At 49.0% G+C, this 12,798-nt stretch overlaps 1 protein-coding gene across 5 annotated transcripts in view; it reads right to left on the bottom strand.

Annotated features, from left to right (window-relative positions):
• Positions 1-1,017: 1,017 nt before the first annotated feature.
• Positions 1,018-12,798, bottom strand: part of LOC113428725 (transcription factor COE3-like) — an 81,960-nt gene continuing 70,179 nt past the window's right edge. For 2 of the 5 annotated variants that reach the window (XM_087962616.1, XM_087962613.1), the window contains 5 exons: positions 11,913-12,090; positions 10,155-10,340; positions 8,603-8,776; positions 6,597-6,675; positions 1,018-2,897 (listed from right to left, as the gene is read on the bottom strand). In XM_087962616.1, the coding sequence (XP_087818742.1) occupies positions 6,602-6,675; positions 8,603-8,776; positions 10,155-10,340; positions 11,913-12,090 (612 nt within the window). In that variant the 3' untranslated portion in view covers positions 1,018-2,897; positions 6,597-6,601. The remainder of the gene's footprint in view (positions 2,898-6,596; positions 6,676-8,602; positions 8,777-10,154; positions 10,341-11,912; positions 12,091-12,798) is intronic. The other 3 variants (XM_087962612.1, XM_087962614.1, XM_087962617.1) reach the window with 2 other exon arrangements.

Raw genomic sequence — 12,798 nt, 5'->3', positions numbered from 1 at the left:
ATGCGGAAGAAATTGACCAAAATTTACTGCATAACAGAGTTGGAAGGCACCTTGGAGGTCTTCTAGTCCAGCCCCCTGCTTAGAGCACTGAGTGGGAAATCATAGAATCCTAGAACCGGAAGGGACTTTGGAGGTCATCTAGTCCAGCCTCCTGACCAAGGCAGGAGTCTTCATACCGGTCCCAGACCTATTAAAAGGGCAAGATTTTCTTTTGCTTCCCGAGACAGTAATCAGCTACAAATTAAGAGAGGGATTTGCTGCAGGAGGCAATTAAAGTGGTATATTGATATATATTCTAGGGCTTTTTCCTAAGAAATTGCATTAATGCTTCATTTACATGTGCTTACACTGGAAAAAAAACAAAAAACAAAAAAGAACAATGCAGCCAAGGGGTTTAACCGACATAGGGTATCGTACAACAGGACGTTATTACAGGACGTACAGTGAAGAAGAGCATGAAGAAAGAAAAAGAAAGAAAGAAAGAAAGAAAGAAAGAAAGAAAGAAAGAAAGAAAGAAAGAAAGAAGGAAGAAGGAAGGAAGGAAGGAAGGAAGGAAGGAAGGAAGAAGAAAGAAAGAAAGAAAGAAAGAAAGAAAGAAAGAAAGAAAGAAAGAAAGAAAGAAAGAAAGAAAGAAAGAAAGAAAGAAAGAAAGAAAGAAAGAAAGAAAGAAAGAAAGAGCAGGGAAAACATGAGACAAAGATAAATACACAGCGAACAGAACCTGGCCAGACAGATTAAGATCCCAACTTGGGAGGGTGGTTTTTTTTGTTTCCGCAGTCTTTATTTACAGATATTCATGCCCCCCCCATTCCCCTCCCCCCTTTGTCGCTCGGAAATAAGGCTAGAAAAATAATGCAAGAGGTGGGGAGAGGAAACCAAAACCCCAGGGGTTTGCCAAGCTGAGAGGTTGCTTTCAATGGGACTTGCCACCCAGCTGGAATCGGTTCTCCACACACACACACACACACACACACACCTGGTGCTTGCTTGGATTTCACCCTCCCTTGGATCTCACTATTTTCTCTTTTTTGTGGTGGTGGTGGTGGTTGTTTTGCAAAACGAAAAGCAAAAGAGACAAAATGGAAAAGGCGTGACAAAGAATTGGTTGCGCTTGGTACAAAATCTCTCTCTCTCTCTCTCTTTTTGGTTTCAAAAAAGAAGAGCAGGATGAAAAATTATTATTATTATTATTATTATTATTTTAAAAACAAGCTTGAACCCGAGCCAGCGTACCGGCCAGTTTGGAAAACTGGATCGTTTTGAGGGGGTGGGGAATGAAAGAATGTAAAAAATTGGAAAGGGGAAAAGGGGAAAAGGAGGCCTTTTAGGAGAGAGTTGTGGTGGTGGCCGTTGTTTAAATGCCTGGCTCTTTTGTAAACCCGGAGGGAAAAAATGGGATTGGTTCTGTCTCTCCCTGTTAAATATAGGGGAGTCCTCGATGTGCAACGGTTCGTTTAGCGACCGCTTGAAGTTACAACGGCACTGGAAAAAAAAAACTTGACTTGACGATTGTTTCTCACACCATACGACCGTTGCAGCATCGACCCCGCGGTCACGTGATCAAAATCCAGAACGCTGGTCAACGCTTGGCTCCTATTGGTGACGGTCGCGGCATCCTGGGATCACGTGATCCCTTTTGGCGACCTACTGACAAAGCCGATGGGGAGATTAGATCCACTTCACCCCCGTGGGACGGACTGAAGCAGCGATTCGCTTAACCCAGGGGTCGGCAACCTTAAGCGCTCAAAGAGCCACAAAGGTCCTCACCGGAAGCCCCCCCGCGTTCAATTCTGGAGCCAATCAGACTCTAATGGCGGTTCCCCCCACCATAGAGTCTCCTCCTAGAGCGGCGTCCTTTTTTTCCTCTACCTGTCCTAACCAAAAGCCCGATCAATCGTGGAGCCAACCAGCGACAGGGAGCCTCAGCAAGAGGGATGAAAAGAGTCACATGCGGCTCCAGAGCTGCAGGTTACTGACCCCTGGTTTAACCCCCTGGGGCAAGCCAGGTCGTAAAACGAGGTGAGACTCACTTTAGCAACGGAAGCCCCCCCCCCCCAAAAAAAAATTTGAGGCTCCGTTGGGGTCGTAAGTCGAGAACCAACCTGTAGCAAAGACGAGGAAAAGGCCTGGAAAAGAAAAATGGAGCAGACAGAAGATGGGCTGCAGACAAGCCGGCTTTTAGCCAGGATGAAAAAGGGTGTGTGTGTGGGGGTGTAGTCTGGGTGGGTAGACTTCATCCAAACCAGCTTGGGGTGGGGGTGGGGGCTGACACTTGGGGCCTGGTTTACACGGGGGGGTGTCTTTTCCATTGAGGGAGTGGGAGACGGGACTCCTAAGCTTTTAAGAAAAGCAAACCTGCTGGGAAAATGGAGACCCCCTCCCTCTTGGCCATCAGCAAGTCTACCTGAGTGAGGGTCCCTGTCTGGGTGTGGTGAGGGTCTCCCTCGGTCTGTTTGTTATCCTTGAACCAGGAGGGGGACAGGAACGGGCAAAGGACCCCTTAGTGGAAGATGGTAGAGCTCCCATCGCTTTGGAGGTCTCTCCTCCTTGGTTGTCTCCCCCTCCTCCTTGGTTGTCTCCTCCTCCTCCTCTTTCAGGAAGGAGCCCCCTTCCCCAAATCCAGAGTTGTTGTAGATCTCCCAAGAGGGCATCGGTCGATCGTCACCCTCCTTCAGCCCCCGATGCAGCCTGGGTCGAAGAGAGGGGAACTTGTGGGATGGGGTCCAACCGACAACGTGGGAAGTCACCAGGGACGAGGAGAATTCAGGAAGGCAGGTCTTGCACCCCTGGCTGGGCCCAGGCGTCCATTTGAGGGTCTCCAAAAGTCCAAGTGCTAATCTGTTTGCGTTGTCTTCCTCCCATGATTCACATGGGTGGGACAATGAGCCCCGACAGGCCTGGAAAACAGAGAAGGTCCCAATCAACCCCCCCTAGAGAAGTTCAGTTGTCCGCGCCTTAAAGACACCACCCCAGAATAACACCCACAACTTATGCAGGCAAGTCGTTCCATTGTTCCTGAAGAGCAATGCAGAAATCCATGGTTCTTGGTTCTCTGGGTATAATTCAATATAGAATAACAGAGTCGGACGGGGACCTTGAAGGTCTTCTAGTCCAACCTCCTGCTCAGGCAAGAGATCCTACACCATTTCAGACAAATGGCTGTCCAATCTCTTGTTAAAAATCTCCAGTGATGGAGCAGCCACAACTTCTGAAGGACAAGTTGTTCCACTGATTCATGGTTCTAAGCGTCAGAAAATTTCTCCTTAGTCCTAGGTTGCTTCTCTCCTGGACTGGCTTCTACCCAACACTTCTCGTCCTACCCTCAGGTGCTTTGGATAATAGATTGACACACACACACACACCCTCTTCTTTGGGGCAGCCCCTCAAATATTGGAAGGCTGCTGTCATTTCATCCCTAGTCCTGCAGATCTGGTCACTGAAGAGAGTTTAGGAGCTAACGGTGACCATGTTTAACTTTAAGGCATTGGATTCTTAAAAGTTACAACACAGAATAATAGGGTTGGAAGGGACCTTGGAGGTCTTCTAGTCTAACCCCCTGCTCAAGGAGGAGACCCTATACTATTCCAGAAATGTGGCTGTCCAATCTTTTCCTCCAGTGATGGAGCACCCACAACTTCTAGAGGCAAGTTGTTCCACTAATTAATTGTTTTCAGTCTCAGGAAATTCCTCCTTAATTCTAAGTTGCTTCTCTCCCTGATTAGTTTCCACCCGTTGCTTCTTGTCCTGCCTTCAGGTGCTTTTGAGAATAGCTTGACTCCCTCTTCTTTGTGGCAGCTCCTGAGATATTGGAAGACTGCTATCAAGTCTCCCCTGGTCCTTCTTTTCATTAAACTAGACAAACCCAGTTCCAAAGTAGACATGCCATCATGACTCTAGAGTTATGGTGAGTTTCTTGAGCCCAGACTGGGCATCCCCAAATTTGCACACAAGTGTGTCCAGGTTCTGTCCCAATGGTGCTTCCTCCAAAAGGCAACTGGACTTTCTTGTTTTATTTTTTTGAAAACATATTGCTTGTAATCCAAGAAGCTTCTTCAGTTCTTCTCCAGTTAGATCAGAAGAAGCTTCTTGGATTAGAAACAAAAGATCTTCAAGGAACACTCATCCTCCCCTCCTCCAAGAAGGTCTAGTTTCCTCTGGGAAAAAAACATCTTTGGGTCAACTAGGACCTGAAGGATTTGAGAGTCTTCACAGACAGGTTCTCTTTAACCTCGATTGAACCTAGTGTTGTGGCCTGCCAGCGGCTGGCAGAGCTGGCAGCAGAGTTGGACAGTAGTGAGGAAGTTGGGGAAGAACCCAGGCCATTTCTGGAGGTTGAGGAAGGCTCGGGCAAGGGCTCTGTGTCAGAGGCAGAGATGGGACCAGGGCAGGCCGGAAGTCATCAGCTGCCTTCGGGCTCAGGCAGCAGTGAGGCGTGGGAGCTTCTGGAACTGGTTCCCAGCCTGCACATGCGCAGAGCTGCCAAAAGGAAGGCACAATTAAGAACTCAGGTTCAACGTGGGAGTAAGGCCACAGGTGGACAATGAATGGCCCCTCCCATCAGGATTAAAAGAGAAGCAAAAGGGGAGGGGGGCTTTTGCAGGAAACAACTCGCTCGTTCGTTCGTTCCAGCCTCGTGAAGATTTGTCTGTATAACCCAGCCCTTCCCTGTCAGCACTGAGTGTGGAACTATTTACCGGGCAGCGTTCCAGGATTGATAAAGGTCTAAGCTAATTAATCTATCTTCGCAAGACTGTTTGCCAAGCCGTTGGCTGACTGTGAATGAAATAAATTCACATTAATGTAATAAAAGAGGTTTTTGCCGGGACTCAGAATTGACCTAGTGTTTTTTGGGGAGGCCTAGGATAGAACACCTAGGTTTGTGGAGATCACTTTTGGCACAATATCCTCAAAGGGTGATGTCCCACAACATGGCAGGCTGGTTTCCTATGTTGGACACCCTCCCCGAAAGTCACAGAGGACTTCCACATTTGGGCTGCATCTTTGCCCCAATTGCTAGAAAGAAGACAATGCGAATGCTTCTTTTGGGCCAACTGGCAGGCCCGGGGAGGTCGCTGGCTGACTGCGAAGCTGCAGAGCCACACTGTATTTTGTAATATTATTATTATTTTTCTGTTGTTTTGCAAGTACACCGAGTGCTTGTATATCGGAGTCAAATGCCTTGTGTGTCTAACCACACGGCCAAATTAAATATTTTATTCCATTTTGTTCTGTTCCCTCTTTGTTTGTGGAAAATTCTCCGTCATCCAAACCATGGTTGTCCCAAAGGTGCTTTTTCAAAAGGCAACTGGATTATTATTATTTTTCTTGAAGAAGAAGAAGGAGGAGGAGGAGGAGACATTTCCATTCTCATCTCATCCAAGAACTGATGAAGCTTCTTGGATGAGAAGTGAAACATTTTTCTTCTTGCCTCAAGGGAAAAAAAAAATCATCGTTGCCTTTTTTAAAAAGCATCTTTGATAAAACTAATCTCTGTTCTGTCTGGCTCAGTGTAGTCTCTGTTATTCCGTTCCGTTATTATAAAAGCACTGCCTTCTAGGCATGTATTCTGACCTAGGCTTCCTTAGAAAGTACAAAACACAATCTTAGTCCTGGCAAAATCTCTTTTATTTCCCCGGCTGTGAATTACATTCATTCACAGCCTGCAAGGCTTCTCAAACAATCTTTCGGGGGAATGTTGATAAACGCCCACCTTATCACACTTGGAATGCTGCCAGAGAACGAATTGCCAAACGCAGGGCAAGGCCAAACTTGACACAGAGTCAAACAGAACTTGAATCGACCAGACGAACTAATTGCTTCCTGCAAAGGCTCACGTCCCCTTCGCTCCTCTTTTATGTCCTATGGGAGGGGCCAATCATCTCCGAGGCGTGGCCTTACTCCTGAGTTGAACCTGCTTTCTCAATTGTTCTTGCCTTCTGGTAGCCCTGAGCATGCGCAGGCTGGGAACCGGTTCCAGAAGCTCCCCCGCCTCACTGCTGTCTGAGCCTGATGGCAGCTGATGACTGCCAGCCTACCCTGGCCCCATCTCTGCCTCTGACGCAGAGCCCTCGTCCGAGCCCTCCCCAGCCTCCAAGACTGACCCGGATTCCTCCCCAACCTCCTCACTACTGTCCGACTCTGCTACCGGCTCTGTCAGCTGCCGGCGGGGCCACAACGCCATGGCCCATAAAAAATTAGGAGGAGATTGGATCGCTTTCTTGAGGCCATTAATTTCTCATTTTGGACTACATCCTGCAGTCATTCCTGGCTGTCTTTGTGTGCCTTTGGCAAGATCAAACTAAGTCTTAGAAACATAGGGATGAAAGGGGCCTCGGAGGTCTTCTAGTCAAACCCTTCGCTCAAGGCAGGAGCCTCATGCCATCCCAGTCAAATGTTTGTTCATACCTGTACATACATATTTACATCCACCTAAATATCTACCCTCATCTGTCCTGATTCTGGTGGACAATGTAGGTGCTTACGAGGCTGTTGCGGAGGAATTATTCAAAGTGGGAGGAGCAGCGGAGAGAGAGAAAGAAAGAGAGAGAGAGAGAGAGAGGAGAAGGCAAAGCAGCGAAAGGAGAGAAGGAACATACTGTGATTAAGAGTAAGCCAATCCTTGGAGTGACCGAGACGCTGTTTGAAACTTGTCTGCAGAATCCTCAAAGGGTTGGTCTGGTTGGTGGGATCGAGCAAGCAGCGAGGGAAGGAGGGAGGGAGGGAGGAAGGAAGGGAAAAGAGAAAAAAGAAGGAAAGAAGGATGAGACAGATGAAACAGAGAGAGGAGGGAGGAAAGAGGGAAGGAGGAAGGAGTGGAGGAGGGAGGAAGGAAAAGAGAAAAAGGAAAGGAGAGAGGGAGGAAGGGTGAAATGGAAGGAGGGAGGAAGAGGGAGAAAGGGAGGGGAAAGGGAAAAAGGGAGGAAAGAAGGAAGAAAAGAAGGGGAAAGAAAAAAAGGAAGGTAGAATGAGAGATGAAACAAAGAAGGACGGAGGGAGGGAGGAGAGGAAGGAAGGAGAAAGAAAAAGGGAGGGAGGGAGGGAGGGGAAGGAGAGGGAGGGAGGAAGGAAGAAGGGAGGGGGAAAGAGAAAAAAGAAGGATGAGAAATGAAACAGAGAGAAGGAAGAGAAGAAGGAAGGAAAGAAGGAAGGAAAAAGCAAGAAAAGAGGAAGGCCAAGAAATAAAAATAAAAAGACAGTTAGTGAAGCACAAAAACTGCAGTAAAGATACACTTGAGAATCTATGAAGACAAGAGATTTAAGATCCTCGATTCCTTTCAATAAAACACCAGATCCTGGATTTAGACAAGTAGCGACCAAAGAGCTCCCAGGAGCTTTTGACACGTATGGAATAATCCAGATTTCCCATTTCCTTTCCGAATAGGAGAGGTTTAGGGGGTGCACCCTTTTAGGGTGTCCATAAGGAAGAGGAGTAAGAGAGAAGGGAAAAAGCACCACAAGGAAATCCCTGGGAAGAAGCTGCCTCGTCTGGTAGCTCTTCCGGGGACTTTGTTGAGTTGGAAACAGCATTGTCCACTGAGGGTTTGGGGGAAATTCAAATCTCTGTTACCAATCAGCCCAGACCTTAGACTAGTCCTCATTGAGGCCCGCTTGGCTGAAAGCTCTTTATTTAAAAAAACAAGAAGAATTTTAGCTTTAGGGGATGTGAAAGAACATTTAAATTCCGTCAGCCTAACAAGTCTTTGGGGGTGAAAACAGGGCCTGTTTCTTCTTGAAAGTGGATTTATTTCTCTCCCTCTAGGTCCCGCAAACCACTTTGGGAACGATAGAAGATGCCTCCAAGGACATTCTACTCTCTTTCACGGAAATGCTCTCTGCTTAGACGTCTAATATTTTCTTAATTTTTAGTATTTTAAATCCCCTAAAAAGATGTTTCTGGTTCACAACATGCCAAGGGTAGATCCTATCAGTGTTTTTCAACCTCGGCCACTTGAAGAGGTGTGGACTTCAACTCCCAGAATTCCCCAGCCAACCTTGGCCGCTTTAAGACTTGTGGACTTCAACTCTCAGAATTTGGCTGAGGAATTCTGGGAGTTGAAGTCCACAAGTCTTAAAGGGGCCAAGGTTGGAGATCCCTGTCCCAGATTATGCAGGTAGTCCTCGACTTACGACCACCACGGAGTCCCAAGTTTCTGTTATTAAGTGAGACATTCCTTAAGTGAGTTTTGCCTCGTTTTACTCTTTCTTCCACAGCTTGTTAAGCGAATCACCACAGTTGTGAAGTCAGACACCCGGCTGTTCAATGAATCTGGCTTCCCCACTTGACTTGGCTTGTCGGAAGGTCGCAAAGGGGATCACGTGACCCCCACCCCCAGGGACCCACTGTAACCGTCATAAATACGAGTCGGTTGCCGAGCGTCTGAATTATGACCACGGGGATGCCACAGCCGTCATTAAAAAAATGTGGAAAACGGCGATAAGCCCCCCCCCTCTTTTTCCCCCAGTGCCGTTGTAGCTTCAAACGGTCGCTAAATGAACCATCGTAAGTCGAGGACTACTTCTACACGGGGTGGGGGTGGGGAAGGTGAGCTCGCGACGGTCCCCAGGATGGTAAGCCTGGATTGAAGACAAAAGTCCTCCTTACCTTGCAGGCCGGCCCCGTTGGTGCTGGTGCAATTGGGGGTTGGGGAGGCCTGGGGTCGCACAACCGGGGCGAAGGCGCTTTTCTGCTTGACGGCAGAGATCATGTTGACCGGGGAGAAGGAGAAGACGCCGGCCGGAGTGGAGGAAGCCCCCAGGGGTGGGCTGGATGGCATGACTGGCGGGTGGGGAGGAGAGAAGGATAAGGGTCAGTGGGGCAGAGAAATGGGTGTGTGTGTGTGTGTGTGTGTGTGTGTGGCTCGAGTCCTGGGAAGGGAGGAAGATGGCTGGCCTCCTCCTCCTCCTCTGTAAACCCCACACTTTTCTAGCACTGATTATGTTGCCTAGTTGGGCCATGAAACGTCTCCAAGAAAATAACCAAGCTCAGAGAGCACCAAGGATCCCACAGTCCTCCTCCTGCTCCTGTTGCTGCTTTCCCCCTTCTTATGCTTTCCTTCTGCTCCTCCTAACCCCACTCCCTCCTAGCGCTGATAGTGTTACCTAGTTGGGCCATGAAATATCTGCAAGAAAACCACCAAGCTTAGAGAACGCCAAGGACCTCACAGTCATTGTCCTTCTCCTCCCTTCCTTCCTTCCTTCCTTCCTTCCTTCCTTCCTTCCTTCCTTCCTTCCTTCCTTCCTTCCTTCCTTCCTTCCTTCCTTCCTTCCTTCCTCCATCCCTCTTTCCTTCATCCTCCTCTCCACAAACCCCACTCCCTTCTAGCATTGAGGATGTTACCTAGTTGGGTCATGTAACGAGTACAAGAAAAACACCAAGCTCAGAGAGCACCAAGGACCCCAAACTCATTGTCCTTCTCCTTCCTTCCTTCCTTCCTTCCTTCCTTCCTTCCTTCCTTCCTTCCTTCCTTCCTTCCTTCCTTCCTTCCTTCCTTCCTCCATCCCTCCTTCCTTCATCCTCCTCTCCACAAACCCCACTCCCTCCTAGCTCCGATGATGTTACCTATTTGGGTCATGTAACGACTGCAAGAAAAGCACCCAGCTCAGAGAGCACCAGGGACCCCTCAGTCCTCCCTCCTCCTCCTCTTCCACTCTTCTATACCATTACACACGAGGTCTTCCATGGTGTCCAGTTTTGGGAATGGACTGGAGTCTTCCAGGGAGGAGCTAGAAAGAAATGTTCCCGACCCAGGAAGTCTCCCCCCAGAAGGGATGAAGTCCATTCAGAAGGTTGTTCCCTTGTATGAGTCGGGGATGGCTCCTGAAAAGCCAGCTGGGTGTCCTTGGGCCACTCATTCCCAACCCACCTCACTGGGTTGTTGTTCTTGTTGGGATAATAGGAGGAGAAAGATACATTGGGATAGGTTTGCTGCCTCGAATTATTCTTGAAAATAAGAAACAAACCATCCAGCTCAGCAGAAAAACAGATCCTTAGACCGACAGCCCTCCTTCAAAGGTTTTTTCTCCGTTCGACATTAACCCCAGCTCGGAAAACAAACGACAAATTTGCACAGAAACATTGGTGTGAAGCCATGGCGAGGAATGAATCCGACCAGGGCCCAGTTGCCGGTCTCTAATCCAACAGCCACAATACTCACTGGCGTAGGGGGAGTTGGCAGTGGAGCCGTTGAGGAAACTGGGCGAGCCTGGCACCCCAAGGCCAGTCATGGCGGCCCCCGCGTAACCATTCATGCTGGACGTGATTGTGTTGTAGTTGCTCTGCTGCGGGGTTGAGCTGGGCACGTAGCCCCGGGGTGAGACGCTGCTTGCGCTGCGCGGGTATCCTGGAAGTCAGATGGAGACAAACAGAGAGAGAGAGAGAGAGAGAGAAATTAAAAATACCAGCACTCCTCGATTTACGGCAGTTTGTTTAGTGACCGTTCCAGGTTACAACGGCACTGACAAGAAGAGACTTATTTTTCACACAGTGCAATTGCAGCATTCCCCATGATCAAATTGGTAACTGCGTCATGCCCCTGTCGGAGTCTGAATCTGAGGAGGAAGACGAACAGCTGACAGGGAGCGGGAGTGTGGCTCCATTAGCTGTGGAGGAAACTGGGGAAGGGCAATGTCCGGCTGGCCAGAGCAGGGGAGGGGTAGAACAAGGGAGAGGGAGTTCAGAGGAAGAACCAGGCCCACCCTCTCTTCATCCTAGGGCATGCAGGAAGGAACGGAGAAGAGAGCAATATGGGTTGCATGGCTTACGGGGGAGGAAAGGGCCCTGATTCCCTTCATTAGCCACAGCTGGGAAGAGAGTTTAAAAGAAATGCATGCTGAGTGCGGCAGCTGCTGGGAACAAACATGAGTCTATCTTGTGTTGACTTTGCTTATTTGCATTCCTGGTGTCCTCCCAACCATGTTGAATTACTGCCCCTCCTTCATGGCTGAAATTCCTTCTCTTACCCTGCCAAACTAATGACCTCCTCTTGCCTTGATTGGACTTACAATTCCAGTTTTTCTTGGCCACGTTTTGGACTTGATTCTCTGCAGCCAAAGGCTGTTCCTGGGAGAGTTTTTCTCCAGCCCAGAATGTAACCAGGATATTGGGGGCAAAGCTGGGAGTTAATAGAGGGACTCCTACTGATTATCTGGCTGTGTTGCCTTTGTGCCACGCCCCTTTGGGTCATCACAAACTGACTCGTATTTATGACGGTCCCGGGGCTCACGTGATCCACTTTTGTAACCTTTTGATGAGCCGAGTCAACAGGGAGTCCTGATTCGTTTAACGACCATGTGACTAACTTAGCAAATGCAGTGGTTCACTTAACAACGGTGGCAAGAAATGTTGTAAAATGAGGTAAAACTCGCTTCACCAATGTTTCATTCAGCAACATAAATTTTAGGATCGGTTGCGGTTGCAGCTCGAGGACCAACCTGTACCCTCTGACCCACAAGGAGCTGGAAGGAAAAGAGATGGCGCTTAGGATGGACTGGCCAACAGAGCCTCCAGCTTTAGGAGTCGTCTACCCCTCACTCTCCACAAATGCCATATTAGGACGATCATGCGATGAGTGTCATCAACTGGGATGGCTTCAAGGACAGGTGATTCTTGACCTATGACTGCAATTGAGCCCAAAATTTAAGTCATTGCGGTCATTCAGCGAGACGCCCACGTGACCGCCTCACTCAATGACTGCAATCCTGGCTCTCCTCCCCATTGAAGCCATCGGAGAGGATTGCACATGGCGGTCAGGTGATCGTGGCAAACCTGCCACAACTTCGAACGAGTTGCCAGGCAGTCGGATCGCCATGGCCGCAAGTTCGAGTACCTATTCTACGTTCCTTCGTTCAGCACTCTCGTCGTTTCGAACATTCGTGGAAGGTTGGGTCTTTAAGTGAGGACTTCCTTGGCCTACCTTGTTCCGAGCCCTGGGTGGACTCGCTGATGTTGATGGCCAGCTGGCTCCCAAAGGAGTTGACGCTCATCATGCCCGAGTGCCCATGGTTCCCGGCCAGGGACGTCAGCTGGTTAGGGTTGCGCGGGACGCTATACAAAGCTTCGGCGATATCGGCTGCCCGTTTCAAGATGATGTCCTGTTTGAGTGCAAGAGATCAGGCTGCTCAGAACACGCCCTTTCCCAGCCTTTCAGCCCCTCCTCCAAAGTGTCAGGAATGCCACAGGCTGGGGATGCTGGGGATTGGAGTCCTAGCATATCTGGGGAGCGGTCCTGCATAATCCTTTCGGGCTCAAGCAGAGGCCTGGCAAAGGGTATAGACAATGAGTTCTAGTCCTGCCTTAGCCATGAAAACTATCTGGATGACTTTGGGGCAACCACCAGGAGAAGGTGAGTTCTAGTCCTGCCTTAGGAATGAAAGCCATCTGGGTGGTTTTGGGCCAATCACTAGGAGACTGTGAGTTCTAGTCCCACATTAGCCATGAAAGGCAGTTGGGTGGCTTTGGGCCAATCACCAGGAGAAGGTGAGTTCTAGTCCTGCCTTAGTCATGAAAGCTGGCTGGGTGACTTTGGGCCAATCACCAGGAGATGGTGAGTTCTAGTCCCACCTTAGCCATGAAAGACAATTGGGTCAGTCTATTCTCCAAAATGCCTGAAGGCAGGACAAGAAGCAATGGATGGAAACTAATCAAGATGAGAAGCATCCTAGAACCGAGGAGAAGTTTCCAAACAGTAAAAATAATGAACCAGTGGAACTGCTTGCCACCAGAAGTTGTGGGTGCTCCATCACTGGAGGTTTTCAAGAAGAGATTGGGCAGCCACTTGTCTGGAATGTATAGGGTTTCCT

This window comes from Notechis scutatus, chromosome 4, assembly GCF_049901735.1.
Source record: "Notechis scutatus isolate UNSWTSFEM ecotype Mainland chromosome 4, rNotScu1.2, whole genome shotgun sequence".
Taxonomy (NCBI): Eukaryota; Metazoa; Chordata; class Lepidosauria; order Squamata; family Elapidae; genus Notechis; species Notechis scutatus.
This window is presented reverse-complemented; position numbering and strand designations above follow the sequence as displayed.